The 21672-nt window shown below is 46.7% G+C and overlaps 1 protein-coding gene across 1 annotated transcript; it reads right to left on the bottom strand.

The window, feature by feature from the left end:
• Nucleotides 1-3177: 3177 nt before the first annotated feature.
• Nucleotides 3178-20070, bottom strand: Lsm11 (LSM11, U7 small nuclear RNA associated). The gene is made up of 4 exons (XM_028777742.1): nucleotides 19619-20070; nucleotides 12666-12805; nucleotides 9379-9462; nucleotides 3178-8854 (listed from the first exon to the last, which is right to left on the bottom strand). Exons 1-4 carry the CDS (start codon nucleotides 20067-20069, stop codon nucleotides 8444-8446), a joined length of 1086 nt encoding a protein of 361 aa, XP_028633575.1. The 5' UTR covers nucleotide 20070; the 3' UTR covers nucleotides 3178-8443.
• Between the last annotated feature and the right edge of the window lie 1602 nt (nucleotides 20071-21672).

The raw sequence follows: 21672 nt of genomic DNA, 5'->3' as shown, positions 1-21672 counted from the left end.
AGATGAACGTTTTATTTTGAGTAGTCACATGTGTCATAGGGAGTCTTGATCTGAGGCAGATGTCTCAATTTTCCTCTCTCAGCACCCTTTTAAGGCAAAGTTAAAAAGCAAGCCAACCTCAGGGAAAGCAACAGCTAAACAGACATGGGGCAGGAGGTGTGCTGGAGACCAAGGCAGAAACTCTGAAGACGCCACGAGTTACCCGAGTGGGGAGGCACACTGGGCCGTGCAGTCACAGGAAAGAGGATGTAAGCACTGGGTTGGGCTTCTGACAGTGATGATCACTGGTGACCAGCCATCCTGGTGACCAGTTAGCTAATGTGTGAGCTGCCGCTTGCTGCCTCCAGCGTGTACTTCCCACGTGACTCTAATTGGCCCACACAGGAGTGAATCTGTGACCCTTCTCTCATTAGCCACAAGCTCAGACCAGCTGAGCTAGCTCACACTGGGTCACTGGGGTCCCTTGTAGGAAATTACCATTCCAGTGCCCCCATGGCCCTCTTGTAACCCCAACTAATGAATGTTCCATGGAGCCTAATGTCCTTCCTGGGGAAACACGAGGCTCCACTAGCAGCATATGTGATCTTCGGAAGGTTTAACCCAGGAAGAGCCAATTGAGGGAGCACAGAGAATTTGGGGAGCCAAGGAGTAACCTCTCAGACACATGTGCTGGGAGAAGGGAGGAGGACACTGTGGCGGTGTGGTGGATCTGGTCTCAAGACACAGAATGCAGGCACAGGGGAGTGCAGGAAACTACAGAACATCACACGGCAAGTTCAAGTGTAAACAGCACCAAGGGTGTGCTCTGTCGGCTTAGCAGGCTACATCACCAACGCTCTAAGATTGGTTTTTACTTATGTGTGTCTGTGTCTGCCGCATGTGTCTGGAGATCATCGTGGCCATTGGATGCCCTGGAGCTGGAGGTAAAGATGCTTGTAAGGCACCAGACATGGTTGCTGGGATCTGAAGCTCTATCCTCTGAGGGCCTGTAAGCACTTTTAACCACTGAGCCATCTCTCCAGCCCCAACTGGCAACTTTAAAAGATGAAAATGGTGTATGCCTGTTTTAGAGATGAGAAAAGTTTGGCTTTGAAGTGATTCGTGAAATAAGTTCACTATGAAATACAAAGGGCGTTACTTTGCTGTAGCATGCATGCTGCCTCACTGTAGGCTTGGAGCAATTCGGCTAATCAGGGACAGGAACCTCCAAAATTATGGGTCACACAGATAAACCTTTCTCTTTAATATATATATAGTTATATATAGTTATATAGTTCTCATTATAGTTATAGAAACTAGACAAACACAACCATAATCTTGTTTCTCCTTTAAAAATCAGTTCTCATTTCACCCACCATATTTGTCTCCACCACATTCGCTGCTAGAAAATCATGCTTCAGGAAGGATAGGGAAGTCTTTTGGAGGCCAGCATGAGTTAGAGTGTTGATAAAGCTTTGATACTCCACCTCCCGACACTGTTGCTTGGTGATTCCAACCTAACACAACAGGTTTCCTGTATTGATTATAAATGCTCGTTTGACTCACGAACTTGTCTGCATCCAGTTCTGGAGTGGTCACTCCACTCAGTAGCAACCATTGTCAGACCTGGGCTTTCAGACCGCGCAGCCCGACTGTATTGTTTCATTTGCCGAGAAACAAGGGAGTCCGAATAGCGGTGCAGGCGCAGTCTCCTGCCACCAGGGGGAGATCGTGACCGACACCCTGAAGTAGGGGATACTGAGAAACGTTTCTTCTCACTCTTCTTCTAAGTTCCTTTCCCTCCCTGACTGACAGCATCTGCGATGGCTGAGATTCAGATTAGGTAAAGACAACAATCCATGACAATCCACATTGCCATGGGGTGGGTCAAAGCTTCTGCATATTTAAGTATGGATTGCTGCCTGAGACATGGGTCCTTCTGAGACTTAGTGAAGCAGTTTTCTTTAACCCACTGCCACCTAGTGGCAACCGAGCAGATTGAGAAAGATATTTAGTTCTATCTAGCCGTCAAAGAATTTTTTTCAGTTCTTACTCTACCCAGGAAACCAAGGTCAAGATAGATATATTTATTTACGGGCTTTCCATATCTTGGCCAATTTCTGAGGTATGGCCAGATCTTGGGCCTTGCCTCGACCTCCCCTTTTGTGGTGGTTAGGACTTTACAAATGCAGGTGATCCCAGGTTAACTTAAGTGTATTAGAGCATGTCAAATTAACATAAGAACGTAAGTGGGAAGAGAGAGAGAGAGAGAGAGAGAGAGAGAGAGAGAGAGAGGAAAGGGTTTTGTTCATGCTAGACAAGAACTCTACCACCAAGCTATACCCTGTCCTTAGAGCTTTAGAGATTGGATCTATGTAGCCTAGGCTAGCCTCCAACTCATGACTCTATCTCCAGTGTGCTGGAATGGCAGGTATATGACATGTCTGAGCCAATATGACTTTTGTGTCCCCCTGGGTACCGTGAAAGCACACAGGAGAGATTAAGTCCTTGACATGGCAAACCCTTGGGCCACTCAGCTCGCTTTCAAGCAGTGGGAAGCTGTGATCTGTTCACAGGTTTCTGGAAGCGTGTAAAGATAATTCATGGTGACTTCACCAGATCATGAGGAGAATGGATTAATGCCAGTGAAGGCCAGGCAGAGGGAATCCACAGGTCAATTCATGCAGCTTGGAGCTGGGAGAATTCAAATTTGGGGGAGCAAAGCTGCCTGGAAAATGGGACTCCAGATATGGGTGTGCAGCAGTAGGACCACAACTAGCTAAAGCTATTTTATTTGGTTACTTGTGTGTCTCTGTGAGTGTATACGTGTGTGTGTGTGTGTGTGTACCCATTTGTGTGCATTTCTGTCCATGCTTAGGGCACTAGATGTCCTCCTTCACTCTGTCCCTTTGATTCAAAGTGGGGTCACATCCTTGAACCTGGCTAGAAGCCGGTAAGCTCCAGCTTCTGCTGCTGCCCACCAAGACTTACACCTAGGGCTACAGGAGTTGTGGGATGCCTGACTTGCTACATGGTGCACTGATCTGAACTCCAATCCTTATGACCGTGTAGCTGCTGAGCCAGTTCTCCAGCCCCTGCTTGAAATATTTTAACTTTCTAGATGTGTGTCTTCTCTTGGTAATAGACACACAATTTCCCCAGGATTTCCCCCAAGTTAGCAGAGACCAAGCAGCAAGCAAATGGATACAATCATATTTATTAATTCCAGACTCCCATTTGACACATATCAAAAGCAGAACACTGCAAAGGTTACTAGCAGCAGGCCCCTCAACAAGAAGGGTCTCAGTTAACCTAACACCAAGGGGGAGGTGAGGATGAGGTCAGTCAGCGATTTCTTCTAACAGTTGCTCTGTCAGCACTCTGTCATCCAGCTTCAGCCCTGTCCATAAAACCACCACCAAGTCACAGTGCAGAGGGGACACAGTGGCCAGAGTCTTTACATGTCTGTACTGAGTAAGCAAATTACTTTTGGTTGCTGTCATCTTAATTTTTTGAGACACTTTCCCTCTGTAGCTTAGACTAGCCTGGAACTCACAGGGATCTGCCTGCCTCAGTCTCCTAGGGGCTGGAATTACATGTGTGTGTGTTTTAGGCTCACTGTCTTGCTTTCCTGCTGGGAAAACAGAAAAGGAGACCAGCTGCTCTGAAATCAGGCAATTAATCACCTGAAACAACCCCTAAGAGTCCCCAGACATGTCCTCATAGTTCTGAAAACATAACATCAGACATTTGCTCCCAAGGACTCACAATCAAAAGCGATTGCAAAGTGCTTGGAACCAAACTCCCAGCTTTCCTCGGGGATGCCTGTATTCTGAGGGAGCTTAGACACGGCAGCTTAAAGACCCCAAGGGTCCCAGGTGTGCTGAGCTTTCTTGCCCCTGATCTTCGGACCACCCATGCTGTTCTTGATAGAGGGCTTTCATTTTTATTAGGACCGTGCAAGAGAATTGACAGACATTTGAAACATACTCAAGACACTGGGAGGTAAGGAGGCCCAACCCATCTTCAGAACACTGTGACAGGGGCCCAAGGCTTATCTTAAATCTGCCAGTTTGCCAGAAAGTAATGGCAGACTTAACAGCCTTTCCCACACAGACCAGTTGAGATGGTTTTACTTCCAACCACTGAGAAAAGCCTTCTGGGCAAGAAAGACACAGGTGAATAGGGTTACCAACAACAGGGTGCATGCATTCCAGATAGGGTGCAGGAAGAGAAAAATGAAGACATCTCTCAAACTACTCTATTTATTCCACCAGATTCTTTTTCTTCCATTAACCTGGCCTGCACACAGCAACCATTTCATTCATTAAAAGCACATACAGGGAGGAAACGCTCTGGGAGAGCACCAGTGACAGCTAGCTGTCTTTGAATATTTTTAATTTTTTCCTACAGGAAAAAATCTACAGGACATTTAAAGAAGCAATTTACAGAACCAAATGTATTTTCCAATTTTGCCTGGGTGGCTGTCACGAAAACAGCGCAAACAGAAACACAGACACCCACTTCCACTCATGCTGGGCCTGTTTTTTTTGTCTTAAAGGGCAGAAGTGTAGGCACAGACCTCTGTGAGGCCGATGAGGATTAAGGGCAGCTGGGAGCTCATGACCTGACAACCTGAAGGAGCAATCCTTCCATGCCAAGGCAGGTGAGGCTGCTCCTGATATGACAGCAGCTCACAGCAAGAGTTCAGGGGCACCCACACCTAAATGCTCTCTGCCTTGATGTGCAGCAGGGAAAGAAAGAGCAAGATATAGACTCCTTCAGCCCCCCCCCCCCTGCTTCAGATGCTAACTGGCTAAGCATTTCACAAACCACCTGCTGGTTCTAAGGAAAACCTCAAGCTTCCCGGACACTAAAATGGACAACCAGGTGAAAGCTGTACTGATACAGAGTACAAGACTGGCTCTGTGGACACAGAATGGCCTGTGGTTCTACATTTACTATGCCCATTTAATGCACGCTACTTTCAAAACATTATTCCCACCTATAACCTTCCCCGGCTTTCCTGTAACCTTCATGGGTTATGTCTGAACTTGACCAAGGTGTGGCTGTCCCTGGTGGTGGTGTGAACACAGCCAGCAGCTTCTGCAAGCTGAGCAGACAGAAACAGGCAGACCACTTTGTCAACGCACCCACTGAGACATAGACAGAAATCTGGGCTTCTCTACATTGGCTGACTGGGCCTGCATAAGCCTGCCCCCCCCCGCCTTGTCTATTTAAGCTGTATTTCTTAGTCCTTGGACAGCACCCAGGGCCTCTGTCCTGTCTTGTCCTGTCCTGTGTGTTGTCTCCATTACATTTGAGCATGAGACTGTAACAGGCCTGTTGAGTTCGGGTGGCAATATTTGCCTACCTGTAACTTCCCTTCAAGCTGAGCACAACTGTGGCTAAGCTGGTCTCACTGATGGCTGAGCCACAGGGTGGTAGGCCACCTCTTTAGTCATAGCATTGGCAGGCAGAGGCAGGCAGATCTCTTAGTTTGAAACTAGCCTGGTCTACTTAGTGAGTTTCAGACCAGTCAGACAGACACAGTGAGACTGTTTCAAAAAATAAAAACAGCTATAATCTGTGAATTATTCAGGTGGCTAGAAATTAGTTTGAACAATCAAAGCCATGTATTCAAAAGTAAGGCATATCCTTGAGCAAATTGTAACCACCACCCCCCACACCCCAACACAAGTGAGGAGGCTCTAGTACATCCAATTGTGGGGCTCCTAGGAGGAAAGGGGTGCATCTTCTAGTACATGACCTCATCAACCCCTTTCCCTGGGTTCTTCTTTTCTCATAAGGAAAACTTCAGCTAGTGATTAATCCATGCCAGGCACTGAACTCAGGATCTCATGAACAAAGCACAGGGCCCACCATGAAGCACCCAGCCCGGTTCCCTAGTTCCCTATTCCCCCAGACACTAAGCGACTCACAGATGACCTATGTGATATCATTTTGGAGAAGCAATACATTATTAAGACCTATGTTCCTTTATTTTTGAAAACTCTTCCAATGCTAAAGGCAATAATTTATTAAATTGACTTTTCTAAAAATAATTACCATGCTTTGCATGAAATTGCACATTTCCTAGAGAGTATTCATTTCAGAATCATCATCCAAATTAAACAAATAAATGGAGGGGATCTAAAGATAGAACACATACAATTTAAAGATAATCTTCACAGAGAGAGTTGTCATGTTGAGGGGAAAATTATTAATCAATCCTTATGGAAATATGGGAGAGCTATATGACAACATGAAACCGGCACCGGGAGGTTCACTAGGATGAACAGAAATTTGTTCTATTTCTTCTGATTGCACATTTCTACATAGTCAGGGGGAAAGAGCATCCATTCCAGCTTCTAGCTAAGGGGCAACAGGGTAGATGGGGGAGCACTGGCACACAGGGAGCACTGCCACTCAGGGAGCACTGCTGGAGACAGAGGCACTCTAGACTGATGAGTGAACAAAGCAACTGCTGTCTTGAGAACAAGTCTGGCGCCTGGGCCAGGAGGCAGAGGAGAATTTAGACTCCAGGATCAAAGAGCTTCGAGCTTTACCCAGAGCTTCCACAGACCCCAGTGCACCTGTCCTGCCCTCGAACTTAGATACAACCAGAAATAAAACAGGCAAAGTGAGAAGGGACAGAAGCCCACAAATCCCCCTTGGGGAACAATGCTGTTTTTAGATGCATATTCTCCCTTCAGTACCAGAACAGATACCCTTGAAAAGCAGGCCGGGGATGTGGGGCAGCAGCAGAGACAAAGTCACTTCCTCCTAGATAAAGGTGTTCCTCTGAGAACTCCTGCTTCTTTCTAGAGGGAGGAACAGACCATGGAAGGCAGCTGCCGAAGCTTCACCACAGCCTCTGAGGAAGGAAGGTTACAGGACCAGAAACAGCAGCGGAAGCTCCCTTTCTCATACAGCACCTGCCTCGCTCACTGGACAAGTTTTACAGAGCTATGCTCTAGAGTAAGGAGGATTTATTCATGGCACTGAGATATGCTTAGAGGCTGTAAAACACCTTCCTAAAAGTCTGCCACAATGCCCTGGTGAGGTAGGTGTCTGATGGGGAAACTGAGACACATCTGGTGACTTTTCATTGTCTGATGAGGCAGTGGTCCAGCTAACAGAAGAGCCAAGTGTCCCAGCCCCCTCAACTTAATTTACCCTGCTTCTCGGAGGGTTTACCAAAGCTATTCCCAAACCCGGCAGGGGAAATGTCCTATGCATACATACATTTGAACTAGCTAGCTGTTTTCCATTCTCCCTTAGAAAATAAGTTATCTAAGACAGAGCAAGTATAAACAAAACTTTGTAAGTCAATAGTGCCTAACAGTCTATGTCAAGATGCAGCCAGTTCTGTGCTAGTGATTGAAAAGCATATGGTGATACAATTCAAGTAGGAACACCCCTGGGGCCTTTGGTATTCCTGAGCACCCCTGGGGCCTTTGGTATTCCTGAAACTGGAGCATTAATGGGAGTCAAGTGTCCTTAGGACACACTCATCCTTCTAAGAACCTCACTGGCTTGACACAGGGAATAAAAGCGCGACCCCTCTTCTCTTTCACACTAACACCATTCTGAGAGACTTTCTACACAAGGCCAGGCCTGCCTGGAAAGGCAACTCTCAGCCATGTGAGAGATGCGTATTACTGAGTTCATGTAGAACTCTCTGAAGTCAGACACGAAGGGCACATCAGGACAGGGCACACAAAACACATGGGGTGACAGCACAGGTCACATGCACTAGCACCATGCCACAGGAGTCGGAGAGGACAACAAGCCACCAAGAGTGCGGTACAGTCCCATCTGGTGTGCCATGTGCAGAGGCCACCTCTGGTGAGGGAAGACAAGCTTCTGCATGCCTTCCCATGGGAGAGGGGTCAGAGCAGAGAGGTTACCACTGGCTGCTTTGAGCAACCACCTAGCCGAGCTTCACTCCTTCGTAAGCTGGTAACTTTCCTAGACCTTATTAATATCCAAGGATATGAAATTTCATTTCTTGATCAAGAAAGAATGATGTAGAACAAAGATCAGTTCCAAGATATGGGTTCAGGGTCTTGGGCAATTTACACCGCTCAAACATGATCATCATGAGATCAAACTCACGGTGCTCAGAGCACTAGCTTTTAGAAATGAAATTATTCCTTCTCAGACATTTCTGGGGTTTCCACGGAGTGGATTCCACTCATACTATGACCCTAGGTCAAAGCAAAGTGCTTATGCTTGAGACTCTGAAACAGCTCCGCGTCAGAGCATGTCCTGTGAATGGCTTTTGCCTGGTTAGTACTGCTGACCTGTCCTTCCAGAGGGTGAGCCAGCTCTATGCTCTGCATGGGCAGGACCATCGGGAATCACTTCGACTCACACTGTTTGGGGTACTAGGATATAGCATAGGAACAGTTCATGCACTTTATTTCTAAAACCCAAAGGTCAAGTGGGGCTGAGCTGCTCACTGTGCGAGATGAACCAGCAGGACATTCTCACCTCGAATGAAAATCTGATTTATGTGTCTAGTGAATACCTGCTGGTAATCCACCTTGGGCTTTCGCTTTTTCTTACGGGACTGGCCCCGGGACAGGGTGGTGGCCCTGGAGAAGGTACCTCCCACACTGGACCCTTCTGTCCGTGTAGTCCTCCCTGACAGCTCAGACCTGGACTCCTCCCTTGCAGATGCTTGCAGGGAAGAAGGGACGGAGCGGGAGCGCCTGTGTGAGCTCCGGTCAGTGTCCCCTCGGCCCCACACCGAAGCCACCTTCCAAGTCGATGTCTGTGAGTATCGAGACAGTGTGGAGTCCTCGACTGCAGATTTGGAATCTGCTTCCTTTTTGGAGGAATCTTGGAGTTTCAGCCGATCAAATAGCTATAAAGAAAGCAGTGACAATCAGCCATGGTAACGCCTACAATGTAACTCTGTCAACACACATGACAAGGTCAGATTCCTTAGGTACATCTTGTGAACGCCTTGCACCGACATTTTTTTTTTTTTTTTTTTTTTTTTTTTGGTTTTTCGAGACAGGGTTTCTCTGTGTTGCCCTGGCTGTCCTGGAACTCACTCTGTAGACCAGGCTGGCCTCGAACTCAGAGATCCGCCTGCCTCTTGCACCGACATTTTTTAAAAGGTAGCAGTCACTTTCTAATTGCTGGACGTAATTCAGATAATGACGACAAGATAAAAGGTACCCTTTATCTCTGTGGTAAAGGCATTAAAGTCTTCGAAGAGGCAACTTGTGGCTCATATACATAGGTAAGAAGCGGGTGCTTTTGGGATCTGCTGGGAGCATGAGGTGAGGGACTAAGGCTCTGATAAAGGCAGTGGGCTTGTGATCGGGGCTTCTATGCTAGAAGACAGAATGGGTACCCAGGAGGTCAGGGGGAGCTGCCTACCCTAGTGAGAGTCAGCGAAGAGTCCCGTTCGTATGCTTTGCCTAAGACAGGTTTACGGTAGGTCTCATCCACATCTGTGAGGGCCTAGAGGAAGAGCCCAAAGGGAAGAGAAGGGAAAACGGGCATTATTTATAGAGGTTTTGCAAAAAGGCAGAGGAGTATCTAGTTATAGCAGAGCTAAACAGGTGAACTGCACAGCTTGGACACAAGAAGAGAGTACGATCTAACACCAGCTGCCTAGGATTTCCAAGCTCCTTCTAGCAGATTAAACGGGCTTCTTTGACAACGACAAGGTCTTTGCCACACCATGGTAGATGTTCTAAAACTGCACATAAACTGCACATAAACATGCAGGGACCTTATTAAAATTCAAACACCAGGCCGCTCTTTTTTTTTTTTTTTAAATTGAGGTTTTCTGTTTGTTTCTTTGGTTTGGTTTTTCCTTTCTATCCACCCCCACCTCTAACCATCTCCCCTCTCCCAGTCCCCTTTGAGACAGAATCATTACATAGACCTGGCTGGCCTGGAATTCTCTATGTAAACCAAGCTGACCTGGAATTCACTGAGATCCACCTGCTTCTGCCTCTTATGTGCTGGGCTTAAAAGCATACACTAGCACACTGCTAACTTTTTTTTTTTTTTAACATTTGTGTGTATTCAGGGAGAAGGTGAACAATGCATATTGTGTTGCAACTCTGAGAGGAAAGGTAACCTGACAGTCAGGAGGCAAGGAATATCACAAAGTCACACTGCACAACAAATCTCACAGAGTTACTGAAGAGTGGCTGCCTGAGCTTGGGTGAAAGCCACAGGAAATCAAGCAGGAGGCGGGCTTTATATAGGGTTTCTTGGGGACGGAGTTTTCCAGGGTGAAGATTTCCAGGGTGAGGATTGGTGGAATTTCAAGCCAAGCCCAGGGATTGGTGGGTTTTCTAACCGGGAAGTAGGCTCGGACCTTTTACCCTATAAGGCAGGCTTATAAGAGGTTTCCTGGGGGAAACAGTTTTCTAGGGTGGAGGTTTTCAGGGTGGAGACTGTGGGATTTTAAATCCTGAGCTTAGAGTGAGGCCAGGGATTGGTGGGGTTGTGAGCTCAGAGATTGGTGAGTTTTCAAGCCCCAGAAGAAGTGAGGTGAGCTCAGACTTTTTACCATACAATCCTATTATCACTTGGGCATAGAAGTCAGATGACCAAGTTAACAGGACTCAGTTCTTACTTTCTGCCAGTGGGATCTGGGGATCAAATTTTGTCATCAGGCTTGGTGGCCAGCGACTTTACCTGCCTGAGCCATTTCATCAGCCCCAAGACTAGAGATTCCCACAGTACTGTTCAACAGAAATCTCTGGTGATTCTGCTGCAGGGCAGACCACACACTAAGAAGCAGTCGTTACTCCTTCAGCCTCAGTCTCAGTAAGCCTGGGGTCCCACCAGAGTGACGTGACAACGGGGCACAAGACCAGCCTCACAGGAACCTGTCAGGATCAGTGACACGGTGCAATGGGAGCTACCCAGAAGAATGTTAACTCACCCTACAAATCTAGAGACACAGTAATTATGGCCACTATTGTCAAAAAATATACTCTTTTTAATTCTCTCCTCCCAGGGCCAGGTATGGTGGCTCACCCTGTAATCTCAGGCAGGAGACTGAGGCAGGATGACAACTGCCACAAGCTCAAGGCCAGTCTAGGCAGCATAATGGGGTCCAAGCTGTAGAGTGACAGCCTGTCCAAAAATCCTGAAAGAGAAAATTGTCTCTTTTCAACAAAAAATCATCACAGTGTGTTAGCCTACTTTGAGAAATGAGAAGAGGCTCAGAGGGATTACCAATAGGTGAAGCCCCAAGGATCCAAATTCCCTAACAATCAAAAGAAGGGTTTCAAGCTAGATATTCCAGGAGACCAGCAGTCAGTACTCAGGTGTCACATTCCTCAGAAGCTGGTCACCTTGCTTTTTGACACAGGAACAAAAGAATGACACAGGCTTGATGGCACACACCTTTAATTCCACCACTCAGAAGGCAGAGGCAGGTGGATCTCTATGAGTTCTGGGGCAGCCTACTCTACACAGTGAGTTCCATCAGGAGTACATAGTGAGACTTCGTCTATAGCCTGGTCTATACAGCTAGTTCCAGGATAGCCAGAGTCACACAGAGAAACCCTGTCTCAATCAAAAACAAACAAAAGAATGGCTGGTAGGCAGCCTATTCTAAACTACTTTTTTTTTTTTTTTTTTTGGTTTTTCGAGACAGGGTTTCTCTGTATAGCCCGGGCTGTCCTGGAACTCACTCTGTAGACCAGGCTGGCCTCGAACTCAGAAATCCGCCTGCCTCTGCCTCCCGAGTGCTGGGATTAAAGGCGTGCGCCACCACCGCCCGGCTTTATTCTAAACTACTAAAGGAAGACATAAGTGTTCTTTAACAATACAGGTCTGTCATCCTTAGCAGTATGGGCACAAAGGACAGGAGAGTTCTTTGAACAGTGGAGGGAGGCTATCTTGTGTGCTGTCAAACATCAACCCACATGATCCTCTTATTTTAAAAAACAGCTCAAGAGGACCATACGAGCTGATGTTTGACATTTAATCAGGTAGAACTTGAGGAAGGCAACTATTTTCCATTATGGGACTGGGTTTTCGTTATTATTTCTAAATTGGTCCCACTGATATTGTGGTGGTTTGACTAGGAACAGCCCCTACAGACTCATGTGTTTGAATCCTTGGCTATAGGGAGTGACACTATTAGGAGGTGTGGCTTTGTTGAAGGAAGTGTGTCACTACGGAGGTAGGGTTTGAGGTCATATGTGCTCAAGCTATGTCCAGTATAGCACAGAGCCTCCTGTGGGTCAAGATGGAGAACTCTCAGCTCCTTCTGGAGCACCATGTCTGCCTGCATGCTGCCATGCTTTCCACAATGACAGTAGTGGATTAAACCTCTGAAACTGTAAGCCGACCCCAAATTAAATGTTTCCTTTGTAAGAGTGGCTGTGGTCATGGTGTCTCTTCACAGCAATAGAACCCCATCTAAGCAGCACTCCAGTATCTCTCACACGTGACTAGAAAAATATAATCACACTCTCCATACACTGCCCTGTGTTCCTGGGAGCAAGGGAAGAGTAAAGCTGCCTGGGTTGAGCACCCTTGCTTTAAGGGAAACCAGCAGGAAAGCTGTTTTCAGTGGTGATGGTCAGGGTGTATAAAGTATAATTCTGAGAAATTATCCCTAGGGCTTTGCTTAACAAGGTTACTTACGCCCTTCAGACACACAGGAGAGTGTTAAAAAGGCTTGTTACCATATTCCAGAACTTGTCGAATGCAACGAGGAAGCCAGTGCAGACACCTCGGAGTCCCTTGAAAGTGCGGATGTGAACATTCACCTTCACTCCCTCTCGGATGCAGCGGTGTAGCTCACCCAGAGGGCTACCTTCATGCACTGAAACAAGAGGAGGCCTTGGTCAACACTGGCTAACACCCGACTCACTGGCAGGACAGCTGGGGTCACCAGGGCCTCCCAGCATGCCCAAGGGACCCTCATCTTCCCCACTATGCGTTCCACGAGTGGCAGGGTGGACATAGCCAACACACTCAGAAAGGAGGCCAGATTCCAACAGGCTGTGGAGAGGCTGCCATGTGCGACTCAAATCTAAATCGCCCACTATCTATAAACGTCTGCTCTGTTTGATGAGCACAGTGATCCTAAGAGGTATCATCATTTTAAAAAATGTCTGCAGGCTAAAAAAAAAAAAAAAAAAGAAATAAAGGGGAGTGCACACACCAGTAGCTGGGTTCTTCTCAGTCCTGAACAACGGTTCAGTATAATTCTGGTGAGCTGCACTCCTGGGCCAACCTTTTCATGAACCAAAAGCCTTGTTCATATGTTGAGGGAAATAAACTGTGCCTCATACTGCTTTTAAATCTATGCTAGCCTTTCAAAGAAAACGGCTTTTTAGGGAACTAAATAGTATTCATTGAAATAAAAGCATATTTTCAGCAGGGCAGGGTAGCACACACTTTAATCCCAGCACTCAAGAGGCAGAGGAAGGCAGATCTCTGAGTTCAGGCCAGCCTGGTCTACAAAGCCAAATTCCAGAACAGCCAGAGCTTAACAGAGAAACCCTGTCTCAAAGACAAAACAAACGAAATCATAAACAAATGAAAATGAACATTTAAAACACATAATCATTATAGTTATTTCTGTGGGCTCAGAGTTGCTCATTTGGCTAAGTTTATATTACGCGCCATAAAAGTTTAAAGTTGTAAACTGGATGTGGTGGCACACACTTTTAATCCCAGTACTTTGGAGGCAGAGGCAGGCAGATTTCTGAGTTAAAGTATAGGTGTTCATAAAATGTAATGCTGTTTCAGTATTTATAATTTTATATTTTAATATAAAAATATATTTTTATATATTTTAAAATATATTTTTATATTTATAATGCAATGTTATATTTATATATTTATATATTTATATATTTATATTTTAATCAATATGTTGTTATAGCTGCCTTTAGGATGAATTAGTCTGTTCAATTATATATTTTTTAAAATTTAAAATCTTTATTTTTCAATTTATCATATATAATACTGGATTTCCTCATGGCACTGTAGAACAACATTTGTCATTGTTGTAGAATGGCCTTTTGATGTACACTCTGGGGAGGCTCCTGGAGTTACTGTGTTTCAGTGTACACCTTCACACCAGCAGGAAATGGACCTGACGGTGTGAGGCGCACATGCTGAGTGTCTGGCTGCTCAGAGCTCTAAACCACGCCTTATGAACACAGCGCTGTGAGCATGCAAGGAAGGGATGATGGGCAAGTAAGATTCTGTTTTTTATGTTGTGAGCTTCTCTTGCAGAGCTTGGTGCAATGATAGACTTTTCTTACTTCACACCAACTTATCTTCCATGTACTGCTGGTTCTAGTATTTAAAAACAAACAAGCAGACCAAAGAACCCCAATACATTTTTTATTTCATTCTTGCTAGTGGTGTTATACACACACACACATACACACACACACACGCAGACACACACGTACTCCAGTTCAGATAACAGATTTCTTTATTCATGAGTTGGTGTAGAAATGAAAATCATGAAAAATGAAGGCAAATCTCCTGGGAGAAAAATAACTCAACAAATAAAAGTGGAGTTTAGGTGTCATATTGGAAATTAGGTTACACAGTAGTCAGAGGCCAGGTGTCAGGAACAGTGGCCTTGGGAGGACACTGCTGCTCATCAACTTGTCTTCTGACAATGGCTTTGAACCCTTGATAAATGTGTGTGTGTGTGCGTGTGCGCACATGTTACAGGCTTTCTAACGTCAGGTATGTAAGCAGCGTTCAGACCCTTACTCAGAGTAACCTCAGCAAGTGACTTACTCCCTACAAGTTCAAGTTTCTTCATTTGTAAAGTAGAATTGAACTAGTAGCCTTCTAGACCACATTTGGGAATAGGTCTCTATAATTCAGTTTCCTGAAGCTCACCCCAATGGCTTGGTTAGACCCTTTGCATACAAACGCGAGATGTCTCTTCTACAAAGTGGAAGTTCCCTTTCTAAGCTGAACAAAATACGGGCCTGTATCTTAGTTATACATCATAACTAAGCAAATGGCAACTCTGGTATCTTCATTCTTATATCTGTAATGTTCTTTAGATTTTTTCTCCTTCCAAAGATTCAACAAGCTGTAGTTCTAGGGTGCATTCACTTCTCTCTCTAAGTGGTCCAAACACAACACTAGCATCACCTATGAAAACAAGCTGTCAAGGCAAAAATGAGCTGCCCATTCTAAGACTACACATTCTTTTCCAGCCATTCCATGGCAAACTCCAAAAGGGTATGAAGCAGACTCTTAAAACTTATTATGGAAAAAAATGCATTACCCTGAAGAAAGTTCTTCCAAAATCCCTTCCTCTATTGCTACTAATCTCAAGACATACCCATCCAGCTCCAGATGATCTTTGCCCTCTCTGTTTGTGGTCAGCAATAAGTTCAGGCCAAGAATGACCATTCCCAGTATTCTCTATCTCTGAAGCACAATTCAGCCCAGAATCTTACTTGATGACTGGCATATTTCAGGTCTCCTGGCTCTCCCTTCACCAACTACAACATCCGCCTCATTACTGCCTCTCCAGGTTCTGTAAGAGCTAGGTCCCCAGGGAAGTTTATTTTAACCCCATCCTTTTGTCTCACTATATCTTAACACACCAGTACTTCTGCTACCAAGAGGCTGAGGGTTCTCTTGCTGTATTCAGATGAAAATCATGAACAGACAGATCCTGAGTTCAGCAACTCCATCCTTAAGGTGCCAGGCCCTTGCTGTCCACTCCTCCACAGCCAGCTCTAATAACTCTTGATGGTTCTCTACAACTCCTCTACCACATAGCTCTTGGCTGCCCTTCTCCATCCACAGACTCTGTCATCTTAGTACTCCTTGAGTGCTTCACAGCCTCAGCCTGTACAATTTCTGTTCCTAATCACTCTCTGGAACTGTCCAGCGACCAGCTAGCTCCTGCTGGGTGTGCCTGGTGCTAGCATCCTCAGGAAGTTGTCCACTCTTCATGTGACCAGGTCTGCCTCCTCTGCCCAAGACAAAGACCACACTCAATGAAGCCATTCAGATGGGGAATCCCTGAGGCCGAGTGTTTCAGCAGGAGAGGGTAAGAGAGGAGGAGAGTAGAGCAAGGGCTGTGTGCATAGCTCGTGCACAGACCCCAGTCTGCTAGCTTCTAACCACACTTGGTCATGCAGTGAGTGTAGGTTTACTGGTTACACTTCCGGCTGTCATGAGTAGGTGATCCTCCTGCCCCTGATTGAGGACATCTGTAAGATGGATGGGGTCATCCAGAGAGGTTGTTGAGTTAAGGTAGGCATAAGGGTGACACTGTAGGGTTGAAGTGCAGTCTGCCAAGGTGACAGTTGTCTGTGTGATGGCCTCCAGACTAGAAGCGAGAACATATCAATCAGGCACAATAGCTACCTACAGAGATTTCTGTGACCAGACCGACAACAACCTGGGGTAACATGCCCCAAGTGTCTGAAACAAAGTGCTCTGGGCAGACATAAGGCACTAAAGGTAGCCACAGCTGCTGAGGAAAGACTCCAACTGTGGATGTGGCTGGTTGATGAATGGCTCTAGAGTTTCTCAGAAGGTGGTGCTGGAGCACTGAGGGGACACTGGCCATCTTCCCTGGTGGAAATCCCAGGAATGGCAACCAGGTCCTTCACAACACCACTGGGCTCAGACATTCCTATCTGGCCAATCCCCTGCCTGACATGATGGGTTGTTCCTGGGCAGTTTGGACTACAGAAGGACTCTGGGAAGAGTCTGAGAGCTGCCAATTAAGAGATTGAATTGTTCATGTGTTCAAAACTTCAGTCATTTAAAAAGATAAACAAAATACTAACAAGTGCTCACAGTGAGGACAAGGACACCATGAGAAAACTACAGAATCAACTAACCTGAGCCCACAGGGGCTTGCAGAGACTGAATCACCAGCCAGGGAACCTGCATGGGGCTGACGGGCCCTCTGCACATATGTAAACAGTTGTGAATCTCAGTCTTCATGAGGGATTCCTAACAGAGGGAGCAGGGGCTGTCTCTGACTCTGGTGCCTGGTTTTGGGACCCTGTCCCCCTACTGTGCTGCTCATCTAGCCTCAATAGGAGAAGATGCACCTAGTCTGACTACAACTTGATATGCCAAGGCTGGCTGATATTCATGGGAGGCCTCCCCTTTTCTGAAGAGAAAGGGAAGAGGGATGGATGGGGAGTTGGAGGAGGACCTGGAGGAGAGTGTGATGGTTTGTATATGCTCGGCCCAGGGATTGGCACTATTAGAAGGTGTGGCCCTGTTAGAGTAGATGTATCGCTCTGGACATGGGCTATAAGACCCTCCTCCTAGCTGCCTAGAAGAGTATTCTACTAGCTGCCTTCAGATGAGGATGTAGAACTCTCAGCTCCTCCTGCATCATACCTATCCGTACACTACCATGCTTCCCACATTGATAATGGACTGAACCTCTGAACCTGTAAGCCAGCCCCAATTAAATGTTGTCCTTATAAGAGGTGCCTTGGTCATGGTGTCTGTTCACAGCAGTAAAACCCTAACTAAGATAGAGGGGAAACTGCCATTAATTAATTAATTGAAATAAAACAAAATAAAAAGGAATGCTCACAACAAAGACCTACCACAAAGTTAACTTTCTTCTCTGGTGAGCTTTATCTAACAAAGCCTACCCCAAGTACTGTCAGGGAAGGCCGGGTTCTGCTGGCACTCACAAAGATCTCAGTCCAGTTCGAAATACAAAGAGGCTCAAAGGCATCAGAGTAGCTTGTTCAAGGTCATTTCTTAGTCAACAGCTGAGCCAACACTCAGCCCAAGCGCTGTCAACCTGAAAATAATAATGACCACCACTGTAACAACCTACAGAAAGTGACTTTGGATGTTGATGAAAACTTCTCAATTAGAGAATGTCACTGTCCTAAATGTTTTCAAACGAGGATGAATTTAACCCTTACAGAGCCAGACAAACACTACTACTGCTTCCATTAACCACATTGGAAAATTCAGGCCCACAGGTGTAACTTGCCTAAAATTATACAGCCAGAAACGAGGGAAGCCAGTGTTCAAACTTAAGTGAACCCTATACATTATGAAAAGGGCTAACCTCTGCTATATGTAAAGTATATGGAATGACTTGATTTTTGAAGACATGCCCTTCCTTACAAATCCTAAAGGTAGCCCTTGGAGAAACTCCTTAACAAATCTAATCCTGGTGCTTTAGTCACTTGCTTGCTTTCTGGAGGTTGTTCTTTGCGGTACCCACCCATCTCTCACGGTACTCCATCTGCTTCAGGTTTCCAGTGATGAGGGCTGTGAGGTCTTAACTCCAGGAACGAACTTCATCATGAGAGCCAGATGAAGCTGTTCCTCACATAGTCCTGATGCACAGTAAAGCCAGAACCACTCTCATGTGTTTCCCCTGACAATCTTGGTAGCAAGGCGGTAACAGGAATAAATGTCACACTCTGAGACTTGGGTGCAATTCAATAACCTAACAGCGGCAACACACATAGGCAAAAAGAAGGTACTGTAGCGGTTTGTTCCAGAGCCAGGCACGCTCTGTCTTTCTGCTTCTGCTGTGCAAGCCAGCTCTGGGAAATCCTGGCTGGGCAGGGAGACTCTGGTACAGTATGTCAATCCACAAAGGCACGAGCAGCAGTAGACAGCTTTTCAGGGTCTTTCTCTCTTAATAAACACATTTCTAGGAACATAGCAAAACAAAAATCTCTTGCTGAGTTCACACCTTCTTTTCCAAAAGAAGCCACTTCAACACTGTAACGATTTCATGAGCAGGCTGCAGAAGCTTTGACTGTCTAAGTAGGTCATTGTGTTCATAGGGCAGATGTCATAACTATTTGATATAACCCTAAGCTGTTTTTATTCCATTTAAACAAGATCTAAATAGCACATTAGAACCTCTGCTGTTTAAAGCTTCATTCACCCTGAGGATCTATTAGGATCTATTACATCTATAAGATGTAAGAAATTCTTTTGTGCCATTTACACCTTCAGAATTTAAAACAACTTGCACACAAGGCAACCTGAGCCTGACAGATAGTCCTGCCCCAGCCACCCAGCGGCTGTAAAACCTTGTATCTGTATTTTGGTAGCATTCTGTGTCTGCCGCACTCCAACACTAGTGATTTAGTTAGTGTGAACATATGCGGATCAAGTCTCTGCAGCCGTTTTGGAAACGGCACCCCAGGGGGGCTGTCACTTCCCATGCTGGGATATGAGACATCTCTTGTGCTATATGTGAACATACCTATCTCCTCACTCTCCACCTGACCCTCAAATCCCACTCACCTCAAGACTGGCTGTGCTCCAACACAACTTCTGTACATCTCCTCAACTCTCTGCAGTGGTTCCCCAAGACCTCTCATCATTTCTGCAGACCTCTGATGTCCGCCCCATCCCCCCAAACCGTCTACAAGCCCTTCAATCGCTCCTCATCACTCCCACAGCCCCTCCGCAGCTCCTCACCACCTGCGGCGGGGGGATACTCATCAATACCCTGTGCAGATCTCCCCCCCCCGTGGGTCGCCACCCTCCCTGTTCCTCAACTCATGCACAGCCTCTGTGACTCACAGGGGACCCTCCTCGCGCCCCCACGGCTCTCGAGACTCCCGCAGACGCCCTCTGCGAGCCCTCCCTAGACCTCTGGCCGCCCCACAGCACTCACAGGGCATCCGCGTGAGCACGTTGCGGGGTGCCTTCTTGCTGCGCCCCGGGCCCTGGCGTCGCGACCCGGCCGTGCCGTCCGTGTCCTCCTTGACCACCATGAGCCGGCGCAGGCGCTGGATGCGCTCGGGATCCGGGGTGGGCGCGGCGCGGCGCCGGGCCCTGGACGAGGTCCCGGCTCCCGTGGAGGTTCCGGTGGAGGTTCCCGCCGAGGCCGGCTCCCCGGTGCCCCGAGCCCGACCGCGCCCGGTGCGCCCGCCCTTCAGGAAGCTCTCGTACTCCGCCACGTTGTTGAAGCAGGGCGCGTTGGGGTAAGGAATGGGCGGCAGGCGCGGAGCGTACAAGGCCAGCAGCGGGTCGAAGCTGTAGGAGCTGACGTCCAGCCGCGGGCTGGGCGGGCTGGCTGGGCTGCCGGCGCGAGCCGACCTCGCCCCCCACTCGCGCTCCTCCATGTTTGAAAGGCCCGCAAGCCGAAGCCGATGGGCGGGAGGAAGGAACCGGGCCGCCAGAGGGCGGCACTGCGCAGCCGCAGCCGCGGCTCAGGGGTACACACTGCGCAGCCGCTGCCACCAGGGGGCAGCATAGATTTGCTCTGGAGAGCTGCAGGGGCGTGGCGCAAGGCAGGGGCGTGGTAAGAGGCGTGACCTGCCTAGGCCTCGCTCCGCCTCCACAGATAGCAGCTGACAGGTTGAAGCTATCCAACCTTTTTGTTACTAAAGTAGATAACTGTTTATTACTTCTCATGTCCCCCTCCCATTGACATTTACTATCTCTTCTGTATTTGAGATCTAACGTCAACAAAATGTACAATTAGGGACATATTATTTGAAAACAAAGCCAACATTCCGGAGGCAGTAAAAATTAACCAATTATTTGGTAAATCTCACCGATACTCACAGACAGCTTAGGATGTTTGATGCTCCAGACTCGAGGGTGGGCCCCAAGAACAGCATTTTAAAGTCTCAGGATGTTCTGTTTCCAGCTTGAGCTGGAGGCAAAGGGCATGAAGACAAGACATAACCCATTTTTCACTCCTGTTAAGTATATTCCTAACTTGGATTGGGTTAGCCTGGCTGGGCTCAAATTACTGAGCCTTTTTGGGTTCTTATTGTCGTCTGAAATATGACAGGAAGGGTACAGAGTACACAGTGGGTGCATGTTAGCTGGTTGAGTGCTATAAAAGATGGGTGATTCCAATCCTCATGTCCTTTCCCTGCCGGATAAGACTGGAGAACCCTTGGTATCAATGAAAACAACTGACTCTGTTGATGTTTTCCTGAGTACTGCAAAATCCAAAGTATCAACACTATTTTGTAGCTCTAATTCAGCAAAACTCTTTAAGAGATATTTCATGTGTATGCTTGTTTGATTGTGTATGTGTTAAGTCTGTGAACCATGAGCTATCAGGGCCCACAGAGGCCAGAGAGTGCTGGATCCCCCTGGAATTGTGGTCGTTGTGAGCTACCATGTGGTTTCTGGGTCTCCCTTTGGAAGAACAGCCATCTCTTCAGCCGCAAAGTATTTTTTCTTTTAAAGTGAGTCTCCTGTAGATAGTCCTCCTCCTCATCCAACATAGCAGTCTTCCTTCCTGCCATCTCCAGCGACACAAGACATTCTCCTGCCACCACCTTCTCAAAGGATCAACCATTATTAAGCCTACACTAGCTGCTTTGGGGATCTTTACTTTCTGTAAGTTTGAAAATGTAGCCCAAAAGAACATTTGGATATCTTTAAGACAGAGATGAAACTTAATATGCAACTACAAGATGCACAGTAGGATCAATTGATCTATGAAGATCAAATGAAGAACAAGCTTTGAGTAGGTAATGGTAGTTGATGGCCCTGGTGTTTAACCCTGTTTAAAATCCCTTACCTGAGTGAGAACTTCCAAGCTACATAACCACTAGTAAATGACTGTCTCAGGACAAGCACAGAGGTAGACTTCCCTGTATCTAAAAGCACAAACTTTCTCTAGCAGCTGTCATGAAACTTGGGTGTCTATTCCCTACTTGTCCAATTTTGATATAAAATGCTATCAACTTACCATTGAGTTAA

The sequence above is a fragment of the Grammomys surdaster genome, unplaced genomic scaffold (genome assembly GCF_004785775.1).
Source record: "Grammomys surdaster isolate TR1022 unplaced genomic scaffold, NIH_TR_1.0 313, whole genome shotgun sequence".
Lineage (NCBI taxonomy): Eukaryota > Metazoa > Chordata > Mammalia > Rodentia > Muridae > Grammomys > Grammomys surdaster.
Note: the sequence above shows the minus strand (reverse complement) of the source record. Positions and strands in the feature narration are given on the sequence as shown.